Genomic DNA, 24,372 nt, shown 5'->3' on the forward strand with positions numbered 1-24,372 from the left:
ATGAACGTCTGATGTAGTTGAGCAGAATGCTCTTTTATGAAGTTACTTCAGTAAAGGACATATTTAATGAGATTATGCCTGAAAAGGTTTTGGATTTTTAAAAATATATATTGTATAAAATGACTTGTTTATATTTGTTTTGTTTTATTGTATTTATATGATATTTGTATTTTTATGATTGAATTTTTGCCATGAAAATAGCTTTGAATGCTGACATGGCATTAAATAAAATAATCTGAATCTGATGTAGTTGAGGAACCAACTACGTCAGATCAACAAAAAAAAATACCACCACCACTTCACATCTCACGGCACGAATGTACCAATACAAATAAATAAAAACATCTCCAGTTAACTCAGAGCATTCATTTTGTTCATTTGTTAAATAAGAGGCGATCCAGCGCTGAAATGTCTTCAAGTGAATGAATAATCAAAGTGCTCGTTGCCGCAGCGATCAGTGGCGCAGATACCGCGTTCTGTTGTGGCTCGCGCGGTGCACGGTCTTCACTCGGACGCGCGCTTCAATCCGTTGGGAGACTCCCTATTCGTTCCGGTGAAGGAGAACTCATGTTGCCAAGCTCCACTCTGCTGTTGTGTGCCCGTGCGCCACGCATGCATGTGGGAAAAAGTCGAGCGAGTAATTTACGTCACGTGATCGGCTTTTTTGATCGCACTTTTGGGGTTCGCCGATCAATCTATTTTTAGCCAATATCGGCCGATCATGATCGGCGTCCGATCAATCGGAGCATCCCTAAATTTAATGTTGGTTCTTATAGTTTATTAGTTTGCATTTAGTTTATTTAAACAATTATGTCAATCAATTTATGGACCATCTAACACCTCAAATTAGGTGGAAAGCCACCAAGTATCAGATTTATTAATAATAATAATAATAATAATAATTAGATAAATCAATTTTACATAAGAGTAAAAGAAAATATGTATATATACACATATTGAATATATTGAATACAAATATCAAAATATAACAATAATATATTTGAATAAAATAAATAAATAAAATCAATTGGCTTTTACTGTCTCTGTATATTAAAAATGGCACAAAAAAAAAGAAAAGATTGCTATGTCATAAACTAAGGCAGGTCCAAGTGAGAAAATACCAATTACGTTTTAAACAAGTAAAACAATCATCTGTTTGTAATTCATTCTTTAACACTCCAGGGTGAACCGGTCATCCTGGTGCCACGTCCATCTCACCAGCCATGCATAAATAGAGTCAAGTCTCAGGCTGGACCCCTGAGGGGGAAGAGAGCATTTGCCTCGGATATTCCCAGTCGAGCTGACGGATATTTACAGTACAGTCCTCTCTCGCTAGAACGACCGTCCCGAATCATATAGCCATAAACAGATCAATGACTTGTGCTGTTCTGATAACTGAATACATGAATTCACATTACACAAAGACTCAGTCATTCCATTGACCGCTTTGAACAGACCCCACATATCCCATTAATCCAAAAAGAAAGTCTCGTATCGAGGCCTGGCACAGTGGAAGCCATCAAGCTCATGTATCTTATCTTCAAAAGAAAGAGAATCGTACAAAATGTGAATTTAAGATGAATCCTTGAAGCTGACTGAGCTTTATTTCTGTGTGAAGTTGGGACTGAATGAAGTGACATTGTGAAACACATCACAACATTGAGCTGCTTGTGTTGAGGTTTGATTAGCACTAGAAAAAGGGAGCTGCTGGACTCCAAAAAAGCTTTTGGTGGTTTACGTAAGCCAGTCATGAAAGACGCTGCTTAATTGGTCTTACAGCACCTAAAGCGTCTTCTGTAACCCTTGAAGCAGACACAGCACACACCGCGGACTGCTTAGCTCAACCTCTAGTGTGCAGTAACTTTCGGTGTCATGAAAGCACGCTGAGGAATCTCTTTAAGGACAAAAACAAACAGGGAGGCAGCTGAATTATGGTTGTCAGGCCTGGTCACGCAGACTCATTGTCTTCCCTCCCCTCCTCGTTCTCCTGTGGACTTCTGCGGCTCGAGAAAATAAACCTAGAGGCCTATCCCAAGCAGAAACTAGAACCAAACTTCGTTCCTTCCCCAAGCGCCCGTATGCTGAATCACTGTGGAAATGTCAGGAGCTGGAGAGGTGGGGGTGGAGAACCGAGCACTTGTCTTCATGTGTTTTGCGGTAGCACAGAGAAGCACAGCAGTCCTCGTGCAGAAGGCCTGTGAAAATATACAGGCCTGACCAGAACACTCCCCACTCATTTCCCTTTCATTTCCAAAACCTCAAGCACCACCAGTCTTTGTGCTTGACTCGTAAAGAGAAGCCAGAGAAAAAAATGTATCTGCTCCCAGTTTCTGGGGTATAAATATTACTGTGGCATTCGCCCCGGGATAACCGCAGTGGTGGGTTAGTGAAAAAAGCAAGCGCAAAATTTCAATGCAACAGACAAACGCGGTAGTTATTTTGTCTAGCGAACTCGAACGGTGCTCTCGGCTTTCTGATTGATGAAACATACATGCACGTACGCTGGAACATGACCTCGAGCACTCAGAGGCCTACGCATCGAGAGATGGCATCCAAAAACAAGAATTAAAATTAGAGGTTTTTGGAGTAAGTGCATCTCGAATTTTTGGAGAAACGCTGAGGTTTATCTGAACGTCAAGTATAAGGAGCCAGAAGCACTGTGGTCCTGTCGCTTCATTGCGGGATATGACAGCACGCCAGCAACGAAGGGCTACGCATATGGTTTGAATCACAAGAATACTAAAACTTCTTATACATTCCATTCTTATCACAGCCAAACCGGCATTTGGTACTTAACAGACAGAACATGGCTATTTTTTTCTTTTCAGTCTTTTTCATGTTTCACACCCAAGATGAATTTAAATATAGAAGGCATGGCTCAACAATAAGGATTTTTGCATTTTTACGCCTTGAAAACTTTTGCAACATTTGCAAATCCTTTTTGTCAACTCTTGATAGCATCAGTTAAAATGGGTTGAAATTTACCATTTACTAGCAAAAGTTGTTGGGGCCAATAGTAAAAGTTGGCAGGGCAACTAGAAATCTGAACTACTGGCCCGACTGGGGACAAAAAAACAAACTAGGGAAGCATTATAAAATGGTGATTGTCTAGTATGAGAGTCAAGGTAAAGCCTTCCACATTGAGTGTGACATACTCTATTATGAAACTATGTCATGATGTGTAGTTAGTACACATTATGTTACATCTTGTAGAGCAGAAGTACGCATCTCAACGCCGTTTTTGATGGGCCGCTTTAATTGCGGAGTGAAAAAGGGTTGTTAAAATTGCAGATTACTTTTATCTTGACGAGAAACGCTTAGGATTAGGTCTCTTCAGTCGGCCTGCATTGTTTTGGAAAAGTGGTGGGGGGGATGCAACAAGTTATGCAAATTAGATGTTAATTAGGCAAACGGTGAATTAGCATATACCAGTACAAACCAGCCCATTGGAATGGGAGTGTGGGAATGGGGAGGCTGGGGGAGCCAGCTGTACCCCTCCCTCTTCAATCACAACTGAACCCCCCCAACTTCACTTGTGCCCTGTGCCTCCCTGCAGGGCACTGACATATTGTGGCTTTTTGCCTGAGCGATAGTCTGACGCATAATGTCACCTCGGCCTGACCGATGCTGAAGGGAGAAAAAGGTGTGCACGGAAAAAGAAGTTTCTTTTCGCTTGACACTAAATCTTTGCCAAACCTTCAGTGTACAACTCTCGCTGGGCCGGCCCCATAGAAACGGCCACTCATGAGGTTATAATGGAACATAAATGAATGAATGGCGATTCACATGCTAATGTGAAAAGAGGAGGAAAGGGAAAGTTTTGTTGTTTTTTCTAATTTTTCAATGTTTCTTGCCTGCTCAATCAGCGTTTTGTTCGTGGCAGCTTTCGTTCATGAGAATGCGTAAATGCGGCTTAAGTGCAGAAGAAACACAACAAGGACTCTGTGTCATTAAAATGCTAAATAATTCGTAATTGGTTAAGCTATACATTTTTTAAGTATGCGTAAATCAATCAAAACTAGGGCTGCAGGTTGAGATGAAAAAAAGTCAATAATGAAAACTGCTGACAACTGTTTTCATAATCGATTACTATAAATTTTTGCCAGTAGTACTCGCAGTCCCTTATCAAAACAAAACAAAATAAGTAATTTAAATATCAAGGCATTTAATTTAGTGAAACTTTCTGTAGGCCTGATTGCAGTAATATTATCATATCGGATTTCGCTGTCTTTTTATATCTCTTTTACAGCTGCACTGAGAGAAAATGTGTCCAAATAATTCTGGCTGCATCTAGAATCTGCATCTAGAAGAAGAGGGTGATATTTTAGGCCTGAACTGAAATACACAACCCTGGCAATTCAGTTTCTACCCCATGTTCCTTTAATACAGTCAACTCAGCTTCTGACTGAAGCAAACACTGATGTTGACATGAAAGTGTGTAAAAGCATATGACATATCGGCAGCCCTGCCTCCATGCCTGGCGTAGTATCCAGCACCCCATCCAACCAAGTCAGTCTGGGACTCCATCCAAACTCTGACCAACCAAATTACAGACTTCATCTCGTCGCTTGCTCCCTTGCTGGTCACGGGCTTTTTCATTTAAGCCCTTTAGGTGACCTCCTCCTAGCTAATCCAGTAGAGAAAAGTTAAAAGGTCAGTTTTCAGCCTGCAAACCAAAATAATCATTTTCAAAAGCAGGTATTATGCTGGTTTAGCGACAATACATAACCGTAGACGTCAAAAACCAACAATGCCGTACACTGCTGACCACACAAATGCAAGCAAAGGTGTTTCCGACCTCGGCACGTTTTAGAGGACACAGCTTCTTGTGCCGTCTGTTTCTGAATTAAATAATTTGGAAAACATTAGCTTATACACCCCCTCCGCTCCCTCTCTTCACTCTCTCCACCCTTGAAAGCATGTGGTGACCCAGGGATGTGTAAAATGGGGTCCAAATGAATTGCTTGGGCACTTGAGCTCCTCTTCCCATTACGGCGTGCTGCCCTACCTGTGTTGAGTCAGCAGCGCGCTCACTCTATCCATCTAATGGACAGTGTTGGAATTTAATTAGCAGGAAGCTGCAGAGCGGCGGGCTGAAGAATCCCCAGGACAGAGGAAACAGTGAAGAAGCACGTGTCCCTGTGTGTGTGTTTGCCACAAGAGAAAGGATACAACAACAGGACGTTCTCTGGCTTGGGTTTTGCACTACAACTGCGGTGATTGATGTGTTATTGTAAGATAATTGTGAAAAAAAAAACATTATTAACGATGCCAATATTGGAACAACAGCTGATTGTGATTTAAGGATTCTAGGCGATTATTTGTTGCTTACGCCATCATTTAGAGTGTTTTTAGCATGTTAGCATGTCACTATGTGAAGATTATTTCACAATCTACACACCAACTGTGGTAGGCAATGTATTTATTCACAGATAATTCTGACGTTTTGTAAAAAAAATTTTATTAATATCAAAAGTGGAATTTCAGCTGATAATTCTAGGTGATGATGTGTTGCTTACGCCATCATTTTGAGTGTTTTAGCATGTTATTTTGCTCTGTGAACTTTATTATTATCTGTTAAAAAAAATGATCTAGGGCTGCAACAATCAATTATTTTGTTAAATTGAACACTAACATGTATGATGAAAAAATTTATTTGGTACTACATGCGCATAAACTACGATGGAAACACCATTATCAAATAAAATGACTAGATGATTAAAAAAAGTCACGTTGAAGTAATGTGACTGAATAATCAGCTCAGATTATTTTATTACATTACTATAATCAAATTACTTTTTAATATTTTTAATAATCACTAGGAATGATTGTCTATTAAAAGAAAATTAAAACCGTTGAAAATATAATTTAAGATAGGGTTCATTTAAACCCCAAAATTTGATGTGCTCTTGCGTTGCATTTGTTGTTACGTTTTTCTTTATGTTGGTTTCATCATTCAACTCATTTAACTTGTCTGCTATAAGGAATGAGAGGGCCTTTATTACGTTCATGACGTAATACACGAAAGAAATTACGTTAAGATGCAATTTCAGTTAAAAAGTAGCTGAAAGGGTAAAATCAGTGCATCAGAAAATAATAATATTCTAAAGTCTTTGTTTATGAGGGGCAATCAACACAAATACAAGCTAGCTGATGAACCAGCTAATTTCTTAACTGTACATGTTATACAGAGAGAAAAGATGTCATAAAAAAAGATAAGAAACTAAGGGGAATGGAGTGAAAGACAAGAGCTGGTAAAAATTATTATTGCTCATTTTCGCCTGTGTGGCCACAAAAGGAGCAGTTGGGCTGGTTACAGTACACAGATCCTCAGTCTGACTGTTGTCTTATCTCTGTGCTCCTGACTTTGAACCGTACATTGGCTCCTCCCAACCCAACAGTGGGGCAAAGCATGGCCTGCAGCAAATGTGAGTTGCAGCTATGAGTGGGAGGCTCATGTCTGGCATCTCCCACAGGAAGTGCTCCCTACCTGTACCATTTCTTGGAATATTGACTTTTATCTGCTGAAATGTGTATTTAACGAGTGTGGCAGACAGCGATCGCCTTTATCACAGATAATGCAATCCCAGTGCTGGGTTTGTTATGCACTTTAATGTGTGCATGAGGTTGCAGCAAAACTACAATAAATATTAAAAAAGGTAAATATAGAAAAATAAATATATACACATGTATATATATATACACATACACACTGACTTTTTTCATTATTGTAGATACAAAAAAATAAATAAATATCATTTAAAATATATTTTAAAAATGCTCAATGGAAACAAAGATTTCTAAATCTGAACTAAAAATTATGCACAAAAAATTTGCTCAGATTGTAGACAGATTATTATTGAAGTTGCAGCAAAACTACAATAAATATAAAGTGAAGGAAATAATATATTTATATTTTAAAATATAAAAAGTTTATAACAAAATAAATAATAATATATAAGATTTAAAATATATTTAAAAAAAGATTTCCAAATTTGAGCTAAAACAATTATTTCTAAAATGCAAAAAAAAAAATTTTTTTGGAATAAAAAACAGGCGCATTAACTACTATGGAAACACCTTTACCGGATAAATTCCTAGATGATCAAAAAAGTAAAAAATAAATAAATAAATAAATAACTGAGTAAGTCGCTCAGATTGTTAACCAGTATTGAAACGATTTGGTAGTCTTTAACACACGGGATGTAAATACTACTCTATTCGCAAACAATTTTTGCAATATTCAAATCATTTGCATATGAAATTCCCAAATTAGATGGGAACATCTTGTGACTACATAGCAATTGAATTCTGAAACATTTCTATTCATGTCTGCCAAAAAACATCTCTAAATTTTGGTGAAATCATTGTAATGACCACGGCCAACAGGTGGCACTATGATTTGAGCCCTCCACTTATGAACAGGGGCCAGTTGCATAAACCTCTAAGACTAGTCTTACAAGTTAGACATCAAATTTGTTTCTTTTAGACTGTTCATAGCTTTGTTAAATCAGTTACATAAAAACGTAAATTTGCCTAATTTAATACCGAAAAGTAAGACTGACTGCCCCTGACTAACTGCTAGTGGGTCACACTAGAACTTAAGACACTGTCTTAACGTAATGGCTATGTTTATGCAACCGGGATCACACATTACATGCCTTCAACTACTGTTGGCTCATTAATAACACTGTCAACTTTGACTAGCACTGACAAAAGAATCTCTAAACAATATTCTATATTTCCCAACACAGTGCCACATTCTACTGCGCCAGCTGTTTCCCAACTGTGAAGTAATATAAGCCCTATGAGCGAGAGGTTTCCCAGCGCCGACGCATCAGACTGGAGCTCATCACCAGGAATGTATAACAAAAGTGATGAGGGAGGGGTGAGGAACACAACTTGCAGTTAGGGGGTCTCATTCAAACACGCATGCGACGAGAGGGTCTGTCCCATTCTTTTTCAAATCGAACCAATTAGCTTGGTCACACAGCTTCCCGTTCCCAGATGGTTCACAGCTAATCAAGTGGTGCTTTTGTTTTGTCTGTGAAAACAGTTTTGGAAGTGTGGGTGAAATGCAGCCTCGAAGAATACGAGCTTCGTGATCAATTTAAAGAGTCCCGACGATCCCTTGTTGGTGCGAAAACAAAAACTTCTGTGTTAGTGTTATTCAGATGCATGACTAATGGATCGATGCCCCCTAAAACTCTTTCTTAATGAGAGATACTCACTCATACGGCGAGTCCGGGAGCGACTAGACGGAAGGGAATGATTTAGAGATCATGCTCTTATCACCGCTAATTAAAGAGTATCTGTAGTTTCCGACTGAATAAATGAAGACAAATCATTTCAAGTACATTATTTAAAACACCAAACACATGGAGGGGGCGAAAAATGTCCTTTCCCATGTTGCTGCGCTTGGCCTGGGAGTTGGTCGGCAGCCTACTGAAAGGGGCAGGTTGGAGGTTAAAATGTTTTACATTCTTTCATTACAACATTTGAATTTCCTCCAAACATGATACTAAAAGGACGATGTTTACATTCTATCCAAATCCAAAGCAGGCTAATTGGGAGTTGTTATTATTTTTTTCTGAAGGGGCGCCTCAGAAATAAGGAACAGAATCGTGCCAGAACTCAGGGTCTGGCTAGAAGTGTGCCATAGCCTTATTATCTTTATTTGCTTATTTATTTATATTTCTGCAAAACAGACAGATGGAGGGACTGAGGGCAGTTCTGGGGATAAATAGTTCAATAATTTAAAGTCAATTCCATACTTAGCCCAACCCCCTCCCCCTGCATTCAATAATTAAAAACAACATCTGACGATATGAACGAACACACAAAAAAAACACAAAAACCCCCACAACAAATACCAAACATAACCTTGCTTAGAGAGCATAAGCCTTGTTGGCAAATATGCTGCAATTCTAAGAAAAATACTAAAAAGCTTTGCTATTTATAAATATATATAGACAGATCGAGAGATGACAAACTTTTACTACATAAAAGTACAGATATTTTTCACAGATATCTCTACGTATTATTTTCAGTGACTTTATTTTTAGAGATTAAGTTCTACATATCTGTTATTAGGCGCTTAAAAAATTATTGGTATTGGTAAACCTTTATCGTCAATCCTTCGTAACTACATTATAGTCTAGATATAGTCCACTTGTTGGAGTGATAGATCAGAAAGACATCCACCCTCTTTGACAAAAATAGGGAAACCTAAACCTACCCTAGTCCAATTGTGGCAGGATAACATACTGCAATACAGTCGAAAATACAATTATATTCACTAATACTGCAAATACTGCTTTAAAAAGCACACTTGACACCTAAAGTTAGGAAATACTCCAGTATATACTCCAGTACTCAAATCCATAACTTTGCTAATATCCCTAATTCAAAAATATTGTAATGAAATTCAGTGAAAACGGAGGGATTTTGCATGGCTAGCACATGTCAGTCACAGACCACGCAAAGCGATAAATCTGTGCATTGCTCAGCAGCAGATGGGCATTACGGGTATTGGGACAGCCAACCAATTGTGGTAACATATTCCCTTTAACACAAACACGCATAAACTCCCAGAAACACGCACACAACAACGGCATGAGAGGATCCTGTACGGCAGCACACCCCCAGCCTTTCTTCTATATTTTACCAGCCATACGGTAGTTTATTTTCCACTTCTTTTACCATCTGTAGCAACTTTCCCCCACAGACACTCACAGCTGTCCTGTTTCATGTCTGCGCTCCCCTTTATATTCCGCTGTACAATGCTGCCCCGTGCCTCAATCACTGGGCCTGCATTCTTCTCTTGGCAGTGGGAGTGGGCCTTTCATGATACCACTAGGGCGCCAACTATGGCAAACAGTTAAATATCATGGTGAATTTGTGTTTACAAAACGTTTAACCAACATAAAGTATGCTGGTTTGTGAGATCCAGACACACGTTGCTCAACATTGCAAACACACTGTCAATCAATAGGCAGTGACGTACCAATCTGGCACTTTAACGCAGATCAATCTTCACATCACGTGACGAGGAAGAGATCCAGTTTGAGCAGAGATTTAGTGATGAAGCAAGCTCAGTCTGTCAGTTTAAACCCAGTTTAAGAGGCTTTTGCTGGCTGGGATTTGTTTTACGACATTCGTTCTGTGCTGAATGGACATTCCTGCCTATCACTTGGGTTCCTTTTGGAGCCGATACAGACTGTAAAGGTCTTTCACCTTTGTTAAATCGCTGTTAACATCTTATTAAACATAAAATCTCAATTCAAATGTGTCACATGCAGCTTAGTTGACAAATTTAGAGTGTTGTTGTGGAGTAATACCAAATAAAAAACTAAGTTTCGTACTCTACTTGAGACACACATGAGCTGTCTGCTCACCATTCAAATGAAGTCCTCATCAAGACCTAATACAATCAAAGTTTCTCCCAGCAAAGGCCTCGCAATGCCTCATTTGCTGCCGGCTGGGGTTTAAGACAATGGCACTCTTGTTGAATGGCATGCACTCACAAAGGCTCCATTCTCAGAAGTTAGCTAAAGTTGCTGTTCTGTTATGAACGAGATGTCTACTCACGGGAAGTCTAAAACAGTCTGATCCGTTAGCAGGCGCTGCGTACAGTTCCCTGATACAGCTAAGCTTGTTGCGAGCCATGCGTTTGCAAAAAACGTGGACGAAAGGAAACGGTAAACACAATTAGAATTGCAAATATAAAAGAAGAAACAAACAACAAAACCTAATAAACCATTAAACGCCTTTCCATCGTTTATCCGTACTGCCACCATTGATGTATAAGTACTAAAATGCCGATCAAACTCCAGTGTCGCAAGCTGAACACTGTGGAGAGATTGCATTGGTTCTTTTAAAACTTTGCGAATGGTTCAAACTCTTCGACAACAAAACAATAAGTGTTTGCATACACGCTCTAACTTTTCAAATCGTACCGCTTTGTTAACAAGTACCCTCATTACGTAACTTTCCAGCATTTAACTTTACTTTTTAAGCTTGAAAAATGCCAGAGCTGATTTACTGGTATTTCGACAACAATTCAAGTTCACACATGACCTAACACATTTTACACTATTTAAATCCAAACTTTTGCAGCATCCGCAAAAACCTAGTATTCCATAAAGGCCTACTTAACTCATTCTCATACACTAAAGTCATCTGTAGCAACCCCAACACAGGCAGCATTAAATAAATGTGTGAATAAAGGAGGATAAAAATAAAAATAGCCGAGCTCCCATCACGGGGCCCATTTCTCTCTCAGTGGCCGAGCGCTGGGACGACTGAGGAGTTAATGCAAAACTAATTAGCAAAAATTGACTGGTGCCAACCCCCCCTTACCATTTCCTGCCTCACTACACAGGGGGACAGCAGTAAGCACAGAGCACAGGTGTACCGCTCACGCCGGCTCTAGATTACTGCCCACTGCCTCCGCTCTCGAAACCCTTCGCCGCGCTCCCCAGGCCGCCGTTATGTCAGAGAGGAAATGGAGTGTGATGAGCTGCATTTTAAACGAATTTTGCATCTTTTGCACATTGGAAAAGAAAGATAGACAATCGTTTTAGAAGCACAACAATAGTTGACACTGAAAGAGATGCATTAGTGCACAGTCGACATTGTTGACATCTAAAAACCCTGCGTTGGGCGCCAACTAACATGGTCCAAATCTGCTAGGAAAGATCGGCACTGACAATGCACATTAAACGAATCGCACGAATTTGCCTCGCAATCAGGTTTAGAAAAAATTTACCCACTAAAGGCAAGTGGCTGTGCAACAAACATCTTACAGTATTTCCCGTCCCAGAACCATCTGCTTCGTTTAATCCAATCACATTGCAGCAGGAAAAAAAAGGTTCAAAAGGAGGTCAAATGCAATGATATTAAAACTGACTGTGCTGAATCCCATTGCTGGATCCGAGCTGATCCTTCATCACTGCGTCTCTGCCAGGGTGGTGGAGGGGGGTTAGTTTGCACAATCCGGGCAGAAAAGTCATAACATGACAATGTATTTTTATGAATGGTTGACAACCTCATTTTTAATGAATGGTACTGTGTGAAAGAGCACAGTGGCATGGTCATTGTTGCAGTAACAGGGCCGGTCGGTGGGATTTAGCGGGCAGAAAGCAGGGGAGGATGGGTGCGAGGGGGTGGGGAGGTCCCAGCCCACAATGTGTACTGCAGTAACCACAACAAAGGCTGTGGTTTATCCCACAATCGCCTTAAATAGATCCAAATTATTGTTATTCCTCAGCCTGTGGAAAGGAAGAGAAATATAAAACGGCTGTAACACAAGATGTGCCAAAAGTCAGCCTGAAGATATCAGCGGATTCGGTTACTGGAATAAAAAAAAAAAAAAATTTCAACGAACCACCGGCTTACTGTAGCCCTTGACCGGCTTTGCCTCGGCCCTTGCAAAAACTTTTAGCCAACTTCCCAGAACTTAATACGAATTTACAAAACTTATGACAGGGCGCCTAGAGCATGCGTCATCAGAGCTAACTAGTTTTGAAAGACACACTGTACAGTAAATCTGTTTAAGAGCTCACATGGAAGTGGGTCAGACGACTTTACAAACATTACACACGCAAACGGTTTGTTCGACGTGGCTCTGGGTCAATTAAGTTAAGTCCAGAATAAATATCTATCAGCCTGGCTGGAAATGTACACACAGGCCTGGTCTCGCGTTTGTTATCTATCTGCTCCAGCGGTATCCTTCCATTGTGTAGTGAGACTGAAAACACTGCAATGAGACACAACTACAGTTCACAACAGGTGACAAATATCACGACAAAGAATTCAAGAACTCTAATTGAGTTTTTTATCAAAATAAGCACTTATTAATGCATCAATTTAATTATCTGACAACACAATGCCCTTTTTTTTCGACAGAGGGTAATACTTTAGACTTAAAACTGAATTTGAACAGAAGCTGAATCCTAATCTCACATTTAGAAGTTTGTTTCTTTTTTACTTAAAATATTAAAATATTTAAAACTAATTTGAAGTTAACTTGTACATTGCCAAAAAAATTAAAAAATAAACCTTGTGAGGAAAGAATTGTGAACTTATAACTTAATAAATAAATAACAGAGATCTGAATGTAACATACCTAAGATCAGAGGGTTCTACAATTTTGCAAACAAACAATAAAAACAAACTGCCTGATATCCATGTACTTCTAATCAATAAATGCTAAAAGGAAACAATGAATGGTGTAATGCTAGTTTGGGTCTCCACGGCTATTAGCCCCTTTCGTCTGGTTTAAATGGCACACCACTATGTGGCCCAAACAAAACCACCTGTTTTAACAGGAGGTCAAGAGGTCAACCCCAAACCAAAGCTTGCCCTCCGCTTGACTGGCTGCTAATGGGAGTGGATGTTTATCTAGGGGGTCAAATGCCTTGAAGATGGGGTCACGACCCTAACATCTTAAGCCGTGACCTCGCCCACGTGTGGAGTGCTCCTGCCGTAAATTAGCCATGGTTGCATGTCCTCAGGCCTCAGTGAACACACATTTCTGTCTTTTTCTAGTTCTCATGGTACTTTGTGTACAGGGATTTATAACATATTACTAAAACAATAAACCACACGACTATAGACATTAGAAAGTGTTATTTAAACACATATCCTAAGGGATATATTGCAAAAATATTAAAATATTGCAAAAATTCAGAAATACTCAAACTTACTGTACATTTTATGAGAATACAATTGAAAATTAATTTTTAAAAAAAACATTTATCATTAGTGCAAAAATAATGACAAATATTGATACAGTAGAATTGAAAAATACAAGCCTAAATTCAATCATCACATAAAGCGAATATTTGGACTAAACCGCTCAATTCATATAGACTAGTTTTAAAATCTCTTTATGAATTTTTTGAAGCGTCAAAGGGTCAGTTGCGTAGCTGTCAATGGAGGGGAGAGACTGAAAGCTCTCAGATTTCATCAAAAAGATAATTTGTGTTCCAAAGATTAACAAAAGTCCTACGGGTTTGGAACGGCATGAGGGTGAGTAATTAGTGACAGAAAAAAAATTTGGGGGTGAACTAACCCTTTAAAATGACATTTAGGAAAAACTAAAAAATATAGCTTTTTTTAAACTACTGAAAGAATTGAGAAATATGAGCTTAAACTTGCATATTATATGGGAAATATTGAAAAATATTGAACAATGGTGAGGATATTGAAGAAATTTTATAAGAACTAAGAAACCACAAATTTAAATTTACTTATAGAGTGGTGCAGGTATGACGTCAGAACCCGGAAGTCTAATTCGCCACTGGTTCCTTCGAGACTTTCCTATGGGTTTTATAATGGAGGTTTTTGATTTGTGTGTAAAATAAAGCCTGTGGTAAACATAACTTACCAATACTCTGATGTTTTGTTCTACAACGCAAATTACACGTGAAAAAACGTGAATTTTGAAGCAGTTTTGTTCATTTTGAAAAGTCACTAGATAAGACAGTTAGCGGTGTGAGTGTGTGCATTGTACGTTGTAGAACAAAACGTCAAAGTATCGTCAAGTTATGTTAAAAAAAAACATTATAAAACCCCCATAGGAAAATCTTGAAGGAACCAGCAGCGAATTATACTTGCGGGTTCTGACGGCATACCTACACCAGTCTATAATGAGAAAAATATAGGGGAAAAAAAACAGCAAACATTAAGAAATTCAAAAACTAGTAATTTGTTCCGCTAGTTTATTTGAGTTTTCTGGTTACTTAGATTGAATTGAAACGTTCTTTTCCAGCAATGTCCGCTAATATTGATAGGTAGCTCTGTTATTGTCTAGATGAAGTGGGTGTGTTTGGTGGCCTGCACCCCTTTGCCCTGGCAAGACTGTGGGATAAATTTAATTACTGACTTTAGCTCCTCTCAGAAGCCCCACTTTCACCATCTGTGTATGAGGTCAGGCTCTCTTCAGATGCCTTTTAATCAAGGGGGCTCCAGCAATGATCCACTGCTTTAAATAAGACAGAGGAGGAAACCTGATCGGCCTGTGTGCAGGTCAGAGATGAGGAGAGAGAGACTCCCACGTCTTTCTTCCTCTTGTTCTCTCGCTGACGTCTCTTATTCACCATCGAATCAAAAAGAAAACCTAACTTCGGAGATTAGGATGTTAGCAGGACGCTCCCTGCTGAATAGGCTTTCAGAACATCAAAACTGAGGATTTCGGCGGGCCGCGGGGAAACGCGTTTCTGTGACTGTGTCGTACTTATCCTCACAAAAAGCTCAAAGGCTCCGGGCCTTTGTGTTCTCACCAAGTCAAAGTGATTCACACGCTCCCGTTTTGCAACCTGCCGTCTGCCAGATACCACGGTTTTCCTACGAAGCGCTAAAGCTCACGTTTTACGGCTTTATCTCTGCCGTCTTCGGGTTACACTGCGTTTTCACTCTTTATATCGGCACCTCATCAAAGCACAAGTCGAGTCCGTCCGGAACACAAGGAACGGCGGATGCGCACGCTGCCAACTCTCAGACTTCACTGCCACAATTTGCGCGCGAGAGGAAATGAATGTAATTAAGGTGCTCAGTTTGCCTGGCGAAAACAAAGTGCGCTTCTTGTCTTCCAAGAGAAAGCTTGTGTTTGTGCCGCTGTCAGTGCAGGATGGATCCCCTGCCGCCTTCTGCATTATTTGCACCGGACTTTTCCACAGGAATTTTAACCCGACAGACAGTTGTTTTGTTTTAGATTGCGCAGTGACTTTGCAATTAGGACAGAAAAATGAATTACGTATTAACATGTAATGTCTTTTTTTTTCTCAATTTGCATGTTTTATTTCATTGAGAAAAATGTGGCAGACTGGAAGCAGAGGATTCATTTTTTTGTTGCACAGGCCGCACTTATATTATTATAAAAATGAAATGAAATAAAAATTACAATCCATAATTTGCGATATACATTTTGATGCTCACATGGGGTGTCGTTCGCATCTTTATACATTCAACAGACTTAGTGAATTCAAAACGGGACTTACCTGCATGCACGAAGTAGGCCAAGTACAGGTCGAGCTCCTTTACGGAAACTCCTATGTGATGTGGCTGCACGCACAACCCTGGGTTCGAGCACTGCGGAGACTTAACCAGCCTTTCGCCATCAGTACTTTCAAGCGGAATACCTTTGAATAAAATCACCATGACCAGGTCCAAGCGCCACACTTTGTCCGCCTGACGCAGGCAGTCAATTCTCCTCATCTTGCCCTTCTGGTCAGGGTTGGAGAGCACACAGCAAGGGGGCTTCTTCCCAGTGACAGTGAGCACAAAATCCTCGCGGAACTCCGGCCGGATGTCCTTGCGGAGTTTGGCCAGCAGCCGCGATGCCCACTTCTGCTTGACCTCCGGCTTCTCGCTGAGCAGCTCGTCCTTCACGGCTCGCTCCTCTTCCTTAGACATGCGCTTCTCGTGCTTCTTGAAGTATTTTCTCTTGCGGGCCTGCAAGTTGAACCAAGTGTAGGAAAACGCTCTGACATGGGGCAGCAGTGCTTCAATGAAAGGATGGAATTCATCCTGCGAAAAAGGACAAGGAAGCAGAAATTAGTCCACATGGATGCTATAAAACACAGTTCAGGTTTCAGAAAATCCTGAAAAATATATATAAAAATATACACTTAAAAATAGAAATGTAAACTAAAAGTTATCAGTTTTTTTTTTAATAAGAAACTGTAAAAAAAAAAAAATCAAATAACAACAGATTTTTCGCAGCAGACACCATGAAAGCTAAACGCGTGCATCTACATAAAATCCCATTTGATTATTTTGAAAAACGGCCCTCAACAGCAGGAGTGTTTCTGTGAACCGAGCAGGGCAGTCAGTGTGTGTGTGTGTGTGTGTGTGTGTAGCTCGTCTAGGACATATCTTGGCTCTCTGGCAAGAATGCTGGTCTTTAGGGTCTGCCAGGGCCGAGAAAAAGCAACAACCGACCAGGAAAATTGGAGAGGCTATTTTTATCTGTTCTCCTTAAAAATCCACACACGATTCCAAAAACTGCGCTACTTCATTCGCTATCAGCGAGGAGTGTGTTGTTTTCACACAGGAGTGTGTGTGGGGCAGATTATGCCGGGTTTTGGGATCCCTACACCTGCCGCTGGTGCACAACCTGGCAGAAAATCAATTTTTATAATAAAATGACAAAAAGACCAGCAAAATATCGGCCGCAACATTAACGCATCTCTTTGTACACACTCAAAGTCTAGCGGAGGATATAATCATGCAGGGATTTTTTTTAATCTACAAAGGGAAGTATATTTTTTTATATTTACAGGATATTACTGTATCACCTCAAATTAAGTTATTTAGTAAAGCTGCATGATACAATAACTATAAACTTAAGGAAATATTAATAAATAAACTAAGCATTTTTAAAACTGTACATATGCTCGACTGAGCAATTATCAAAATAATAAATAGCCTATACAGTATGTGCAGTTCTTTATCTGCAGGCTTGCATGACCACTTCTTTATCGCCTAAGAAAAAAACAAATAAACACTAATAACTGGGCAAATAAATAACGTGAGGTTTCTAATATGAAATAATTTGGGATTTTACACAGAAAATAACTCAGGGTTTTTATTACATAGAGAGAATAATGGCAAACTGCCAATCACAAGAATAACATTTCCACAAACAGCAATAGCCCTGCATCGTGTCCCAAAACCGACCGTGCGAGTACGAGAGGGCTGCCAGCAAGCAAGCAAAGTGCACTATGTGCTGAGCGCAGATTTCATTTGAATAAGCAGAGATATGAATATAACGCGCTGGGCCTCGGACCAGTGCCTTTAGAAATTTAACAATTAATTCTGAGTAATTTAGGAATGTTAATTAAATTAATTTCTCGGGCCAATTTCAAGCACTGCTGCTAATGTTTGTATCGTAATTAAAAATAATCACAATATACAATCAAAGCAAAAAATAAATAAATATTACAACAACAACAAAAAGCATAATTTTGGACGTGTATTAAGCTGCAGATTAAAATAAATATGGCACTGTTTGTGTAAGATTACCGTAGACTCAACAACTGATTCCATATAGATACATATTGCCATATCTATTTTGTTACACCACAGGAAATCAAGGATTTGCATAAGCATATATCATTATTATAGTGTACAGAACAATGTCTGTGTGTCTCTTGTGAGACACCAAAGCAAATGTATATGTTTAATCATATTGTTTCCTTCCTGTCTTGTTCAAGAATCAAACTCCCTTGCCTCCGAGGCATAAAAACTGTATTGTTTCATCCTGTATTTAAACCAGTGAATGAATTTCCTTCAACTAACTCTCCAAGTAACTTAATCCAAAGTCTGTGATTAATAACTGATATCATCTATGGTTGTGGCTTTTCATACATATATACTATGTTTTTATAATAATAAAAAAAGATCGGTTGCAGACTTGTCTACACCCAGACTTCTTGTAAAAAAATCAATATGGAAAATCTCCAGACGAGAATCAAGCTCAGTAAAGACATGGTTAACTTCACTTTCTACGGTTCTGTAGCGATATTTATAAAATAAAAGGAACGATTGCCGGAATTATGTGGTGAATGATACACAACGGAACGTAATTTAACAAGCAAATTATTCATGTTTGAGATCATTATGAGAGCGTTTTCTTCTTGTTATAATTCTAGCAATTTACAAAAACTGAATTGTAGGAAGATACTTGCTCATTGTGGCAAAACAAACAGCTCTTTGCGTTTAGGAGCGTGCTTGGGTGTCAGTATAGGGTCTGGTTAGCATGTCAGGGTTTTCCAGACTCCTAAAGTGTTTCAAGCTGAACCTCACTGTCCTATAGTAAGGCCTCAGCAGGGAACAATAGTGCCCCGTGGCCAAAAGAGACAAGAGAGTGTTAACGCATGTAAAAATACTACGAAAAAACAGAAAATGTGAATGCACACGTCTCTAAAAAGACAACTAACGTGATGTCTATACATTGAAAGGTATTCAATAACTAACGCAAGAGATAAAAGTATATTTCTGCATCAACTAAAATATAGGAAGGAGTTAAAAAATGTCTTTTGATTTTAAGGATTTTACTATGAAATGAAAGCTATATAAAGACGTGATTTTTTTGGCACTCAGAGGACTATTAAAGACGACACACACAAACGCACAGAGAGAGAGAGAGAGAGAGAGAGAGAGAGAGAGAGAGAGAGAGAGAGAGAGAGAGAGAGAGAGAGAGAGAGAGAAAGTAGACTTCATACTGCCTTAACACCGTAACAGAGAGGAAATCAATGATCCGTCTATAACTATGATTATTAAACATTTAATAATATCACTGTCATATTTACTTACATTAGTACTAATTTAAAAGAAAGATAAAAAATATGCTTTACATTTTTTTAAGACTTTAAACTACATTATTTCTCTAAATTTAGCATTTCACTTATTTTTAATAAGTACTGTTAGTAACAAAATATTTATATTCAAGTAAATAAAATATATGAGCTACATACGAGTTTTTATGTGAGGTGTCAGTTAGTGATAATGTGTCACATTTATAGTGATTGACAAATTATCAAAAGCTTCACTACGATTCTGCATGGATTTATAACAGAAGTAAATAAGCCCTAAAAGAACTTCTGCAAACAAATCCAAGTCTTGCATTATCAAATCAATGAGAAGACGACCTAAAGTTTGAGCTTTCTCAGCTCGTCTTTCTGTGTACATAACACATAATTTGTCTTTTTTCGCATGAATCCTCTCCAGTGTCTCCAAACAGACTGTAACTAACATGGTCAAAAGAACGTCCCTATACGTGACACAATACTGAGGCCTTCTCCTTTGTTTTGTGCATTCAATAAAACGCATTTAACCAAACAGTTTAAAATCACATCAAGTCTACAGTATAACACTACAGCTTTTACAGACCTGTCACCTCACTTCACCTGCCACCATGATTCAGACAATGGCTGGATTTCTTTTTAAACCTCCTTTAACCCTCTCGGTTGCGGTTAAACTTTTTTCAACTTTAGTTTTTATTCTGTGCCAATTACAAAAGTATGATAAAGCCACAAAAAAACAGCCCTATGCTATCATAATCTCACTGTTTAGGTTATCAGACATGACAGCACCAAAGCTAAAACAGTCTTAACTTTTAGATTACACACACATTTATATATATATATATATATATATATATATATATATATATATATATATATATATTACAGTGAAGTTTGCAAAAATCTAATCAAAGAATTTCTGATGACTTGAGAAGAAAAAGTCTCATAGGATAGCAGAATTATTGCTGGAAGCTGGTTTAAACTAAAGTTAAAACTGTAAACGGCATAGCTGTATTGATATTTAATAGTAAAAAGCAAGTAAATATGACTATTCTGATCGCAAATGTTCTTTAAATGTGTGTGCTGTTTTAAACTTAAATGGTCACACTCTTAAAAAATAAACTTCCTTATTAGAACCAACCAGAAAAACAGTCTGATGTCACAGTAGAACCGTTTAAAATCCTGCAAAGAGTTTTTAATTTTGCATTTCTTTAGATTTCTGGTGGTTTAAAGAACTTAAAAGTCAGGTCTGGAAAACTTACAAATGTGCCATCAAAAACTTTTCCAAAAAAAGGAACAACCTAAAGCAACTTATTTAGGTTTTTCTTTTCTTTTTGCTGAAACTGTTAAATAACTTTATTTTTAAGTGTAACCAAATCAACTGTGCATAACGTTGACTGCAGGATTACAGGTACATTTTCTTTCATGCACAGCACTATTTAAAGCTTAACTTGCTACATAAAATCAACGTCTCTGTCCATACGCAAAAGCGGCTGTAATAAAATGCAACTGTATATAAATGTGCATAAGAAACATAAGTGTGTGAGAGGTGGGCGCCATACGCCATGTGGTAAGTTCAGTTGGCTCTGTCAGAGCAGAAATGCTTTACTACACACTAAGTAACTTGTCTTAAGCAAAGGTTAGCCCCTATCCGTGTTGTCCCAACCAAAGACACCGCTCAAATACAACAAACAGAGTTAATAATAGACGAAAATATCACTTACCTGTGTTAGGCATAGCGGAGAATACATATCTGTCGGTTTAACTCTTGAATAGGCGATGTTGTGTGTGTGCGTGTGCGTGTGTGTGTATGTGTGTGTGAGTGAGGGTGTGTATGTGTGAATGTATGGGCTGTGTATGTATATGTGTGTATGAAAAGAGAAAAAAAAGAGAGACAGAGAAGAAGGGAGAGAGGGAAAATAAAGCCTTGCTTCTTGCTTTCACATTTCCAACTCTGCGAAGTGCGCGCGACGCTTCAGCGCTCCATAGAGCTGAACTTTAACCCCGCCTCGAGTTACACACATCTACTGTACTGTACTGTTAAAGCCGTATATCCAAACTTTCGGCATTATCATCAACTGCAGCAAAGAGAAAAGTCCCGACGACGGACGGATGGATGGAAGTAGGCTACAGTACACGGAGATTTCACAGAGCCATGAGTGAAACTGTGGTGATGAACCGCCGAAAGGAGCGATTATTTCATCTTGCGGGCATTTGAATAGAAACAAAAAGATAGAAAAAGTTGTCCGGGTGCGTTACAAAAGTCGCGTTTGATTCATTCTTCGCTGTCTCTTATAGCGCCGCGCCGCGCGCTTGCATCCGCCGTGAGGCATGTGGCGGTGCGAAGCAAAACTGAAGCGGATTTACGAGCAGCGAGGAGGGCTCGGCATGCTTAGGAAGATTGTAATATCCTTAAAACCCCCTGTTGCAAAAGCTGCCACTTGTGTCGTGGTTAGTTTCGACCTGAGAGGGAGAGAGAGAGAGAGAGAGAGAGAGAGAGAGAGAGAGAAAGAGAGAGAGGGAGGAAAAAAGTGAAGCGCGCACGATTCGAGTCCGCTGAGACGAAGCTCCCGTTCAAACTCTTGGGCTCTCCCATCAGCACAGCGCCCTCAATATCGGCACGAGAGTCATATGCATGCGGGACAGGAGAAATATGCACTCCCAATGCCGCTGCACTTCGTAAACATGAAGTATTGTAGGCTAATGCAGAAAGTGTGATAATGCATTTAACTTGCATGTTTTGACATTCTATGCACCGAATTTTTACCGCTTTATTTTAAACACAAAACCTAAATAAACGAGTAGGCTACTTTACATAAAGAAACGTTTGGAATAAGACGTTCGTATTGCATTCACTGCCCTCAGTAGTGTGTCGTCAAATTATAAAATCATTTTCAGATTTAACGTATCAGCAATACATTTATTGCAATTCATGCAAAAAGCGCAGTAGCCTAGGCTAAGTGCAATCAAATAACTGCTTCTACCTGTATATTAAATACATTTTAAAAGCACTAAGTAAAATGTAACAACATTTAATAATAGAAAAATAACTGATTATAGCGACATGTTCTATGCGTAAGACGAACAACCAAGTCTCGCGAGCCTTAATTACAGTTCTTGCTTCATTTCGAGACGGGCATGACGAAGGCAATAACTTTAGTTAGTACGCGAGATTCATACTTATTTGATAATTATTTTGACTCACTAAAAGAATCAGTTCAAAAGAGTCAATCGTCTGTGAATCGCTGTATGTAGTTGATTCATTAAAAAGAATCGGCTCAAACGAGTCATTCGTTAGGGAATCGGAATACATTGTTCGCGTTCAGTGTTTTTAATCAAGTAAAAATAACTCATTCATTCAGTAGGCTAATCGAAATACTGATCGAACAATGTTTATGATTCACTAAAACGAACTGAATAGAACGTCATCAAATTTCTCAGGATAAATCGCTTATTGCCTAATTCAACAACAAAAACATTCTGCTTTAAACCAACGTTTTTTTTTCTTCATGCCCACGTAATATATCTGTTCGACCCCAAGTAGGCTATAGTAGTATTTCTATCTGCACGTGATCAGTATTGTTTTACAATATTTTGAAACGGCCAGTTCTAAGCACCCAATGTTTTCAGTATCATCTTTCACTTCTGTGTGCACCGTCATGAACGTATTGATATGCGGCTGACAGGTTCCTTAACAGCATATGCCTATAATTAATAGGCCTATTTATATCTGGGATTTTGATATTTCAAAGAGCCATTGGGAAACACCACACACAATAAAACTGCATGTTTTCAAAAACGTCAAACCTAAAAAGGGTCATGATTTAAAAACAAGGTGGACACTGATGGACAAAAAAGCGACTGCCAATGCAATGTTATGTTTCGAATCACGTGTGCCGTACGTGCAAACATCATTAATAAGAAAACCTGGTTGGTATAATTAGTTTGGTTTTCACTCAACGCAGTTTTATTATTAACCATGCAACTAGGCCTACTCTCGCTGTAAGTCAATCGGGCGCCCCCTAGAAAACGGATCCATTTACAGAACGTATTTCAGAAATGCAGGATGGTTTTCTAAACGAGATATCAATCTGTTGGGGGAAATAAATAAATAAATAAAACCCTATTCCAGAAAGCAAGCATATGATGTGCATACATGGATCGAGATTTATGAGCATTAAACCGTGAAACAAACACCAAGGTGCGTTTTGTCAAATGCAAAATAGTTGATAATTAACATAGCACTGTGTGTGATAGAAATGATAGGAAACTGCATATTAATTATGCTCGCAACTCACAGTCACTAACATTCTGCAGGTGCAGGTCCGTCCCTCTGGTGTTTTCATGAGCTACTCTGTGATTGGGCAAAACACTGAATTTCAAAACTCAGTGCAGTCGCTATTGGGCAAGTTTCACACGCACGCATGTGACAGCAACCACTAGACAAACACTCGGGATCTCGGTAAACAGCCTCACGCAACACAAATAAATGCGAGAGAGAGAGAGAGAGAGAGAGAGAGAGCTTATCTTCATATCAGACTTCCGGTTTTTTTGACAGCCTAACCAAAATGCAATCTGTGCAACACTGTCAATCAGACCTCACGTTTACACTGTGTCGTTTCAAACGATGTAGGCTACTAAAAAACGATGTAAATAGGAAAACTAATAAATAGATATAATACCAATTATACTGCATTTATTCTTTCCAAACATCTTGCATTGTCTTCTTGTCCTTGAGCAAAAGGGAAGTGATAGCTGAACTATAATCCTGTCAATCTTGAAGACTATAAATTATATATAGTTTTCTTAAATTTAACTTGAGATTGCAATGAAATTTATTAGCACTTAAAGACCTTCTCTGATCGAGTAGCCTGTTTAAAACATTTAAAGACATTTGCTTTAAAAATGAACGAATGACCCTTAAACACTCATAAACATACAGACGCTCATTTTTTTACTGTTTTAAAAAAATGTAAACTGTTTTTTGCTGTTGTCCAAAAAAAAAAAAGATTCTTCACTCATGGATATTTTGACGGGTATCAGTTGTGCTCTTTAACTG

At 38.8% G+C, this 24,372-nt stretch overlaps 1 protein-coding gene across 14 annotated transcripts in view; it reads right to left on the reverse strand.

The window, feature by feature from the left end:
- nfia (nuclear factor I/A) overlaps window positions 1-24,372 on the reverse strand; it is a 169,532-nt gene that overhangs the window by 105,581 nt on the left and 39,579 nt on the right. For 9 of the 14 annotated variants that reach the window (XM_077226365.1, XM_077226369.1, XM_077226362.1 and 6 more), the window contains one exon: window positions 16,005-16,533. In XM_077226365.1, coding sequence (XP_077082480.1) covers window positions 16,005-16,533 — 529 coding nt within the window. Of the gene's footprint in view, window positions 1-16,004; window positions 16,534-21,037; window positions 22,411-24,372 lie in introns of those variants that run through there. The other 5 variants (XM_077226371.1, XM_077226364.1, XR_013203340.1 and 2 more) reach the window with 4 other exon arrangements.

Source organism: Siphateles boraxobius, unplaced genomic scaffold, assembly GCF_051911475.1.
Source record: "Siphateles boraxobius isolate OS27281-9 unplaced genomic scaffold, OSU_SipBor_1 13, whole genome shotgun sequence".
Classification (NCBI taxonomy): domain Eukaryota; kingdom Metazoa; phylum Chordata; class Actinopteri; order Cypriniformes; family Leuciscidae; genus Siphateles; species Siphateles boraxobius.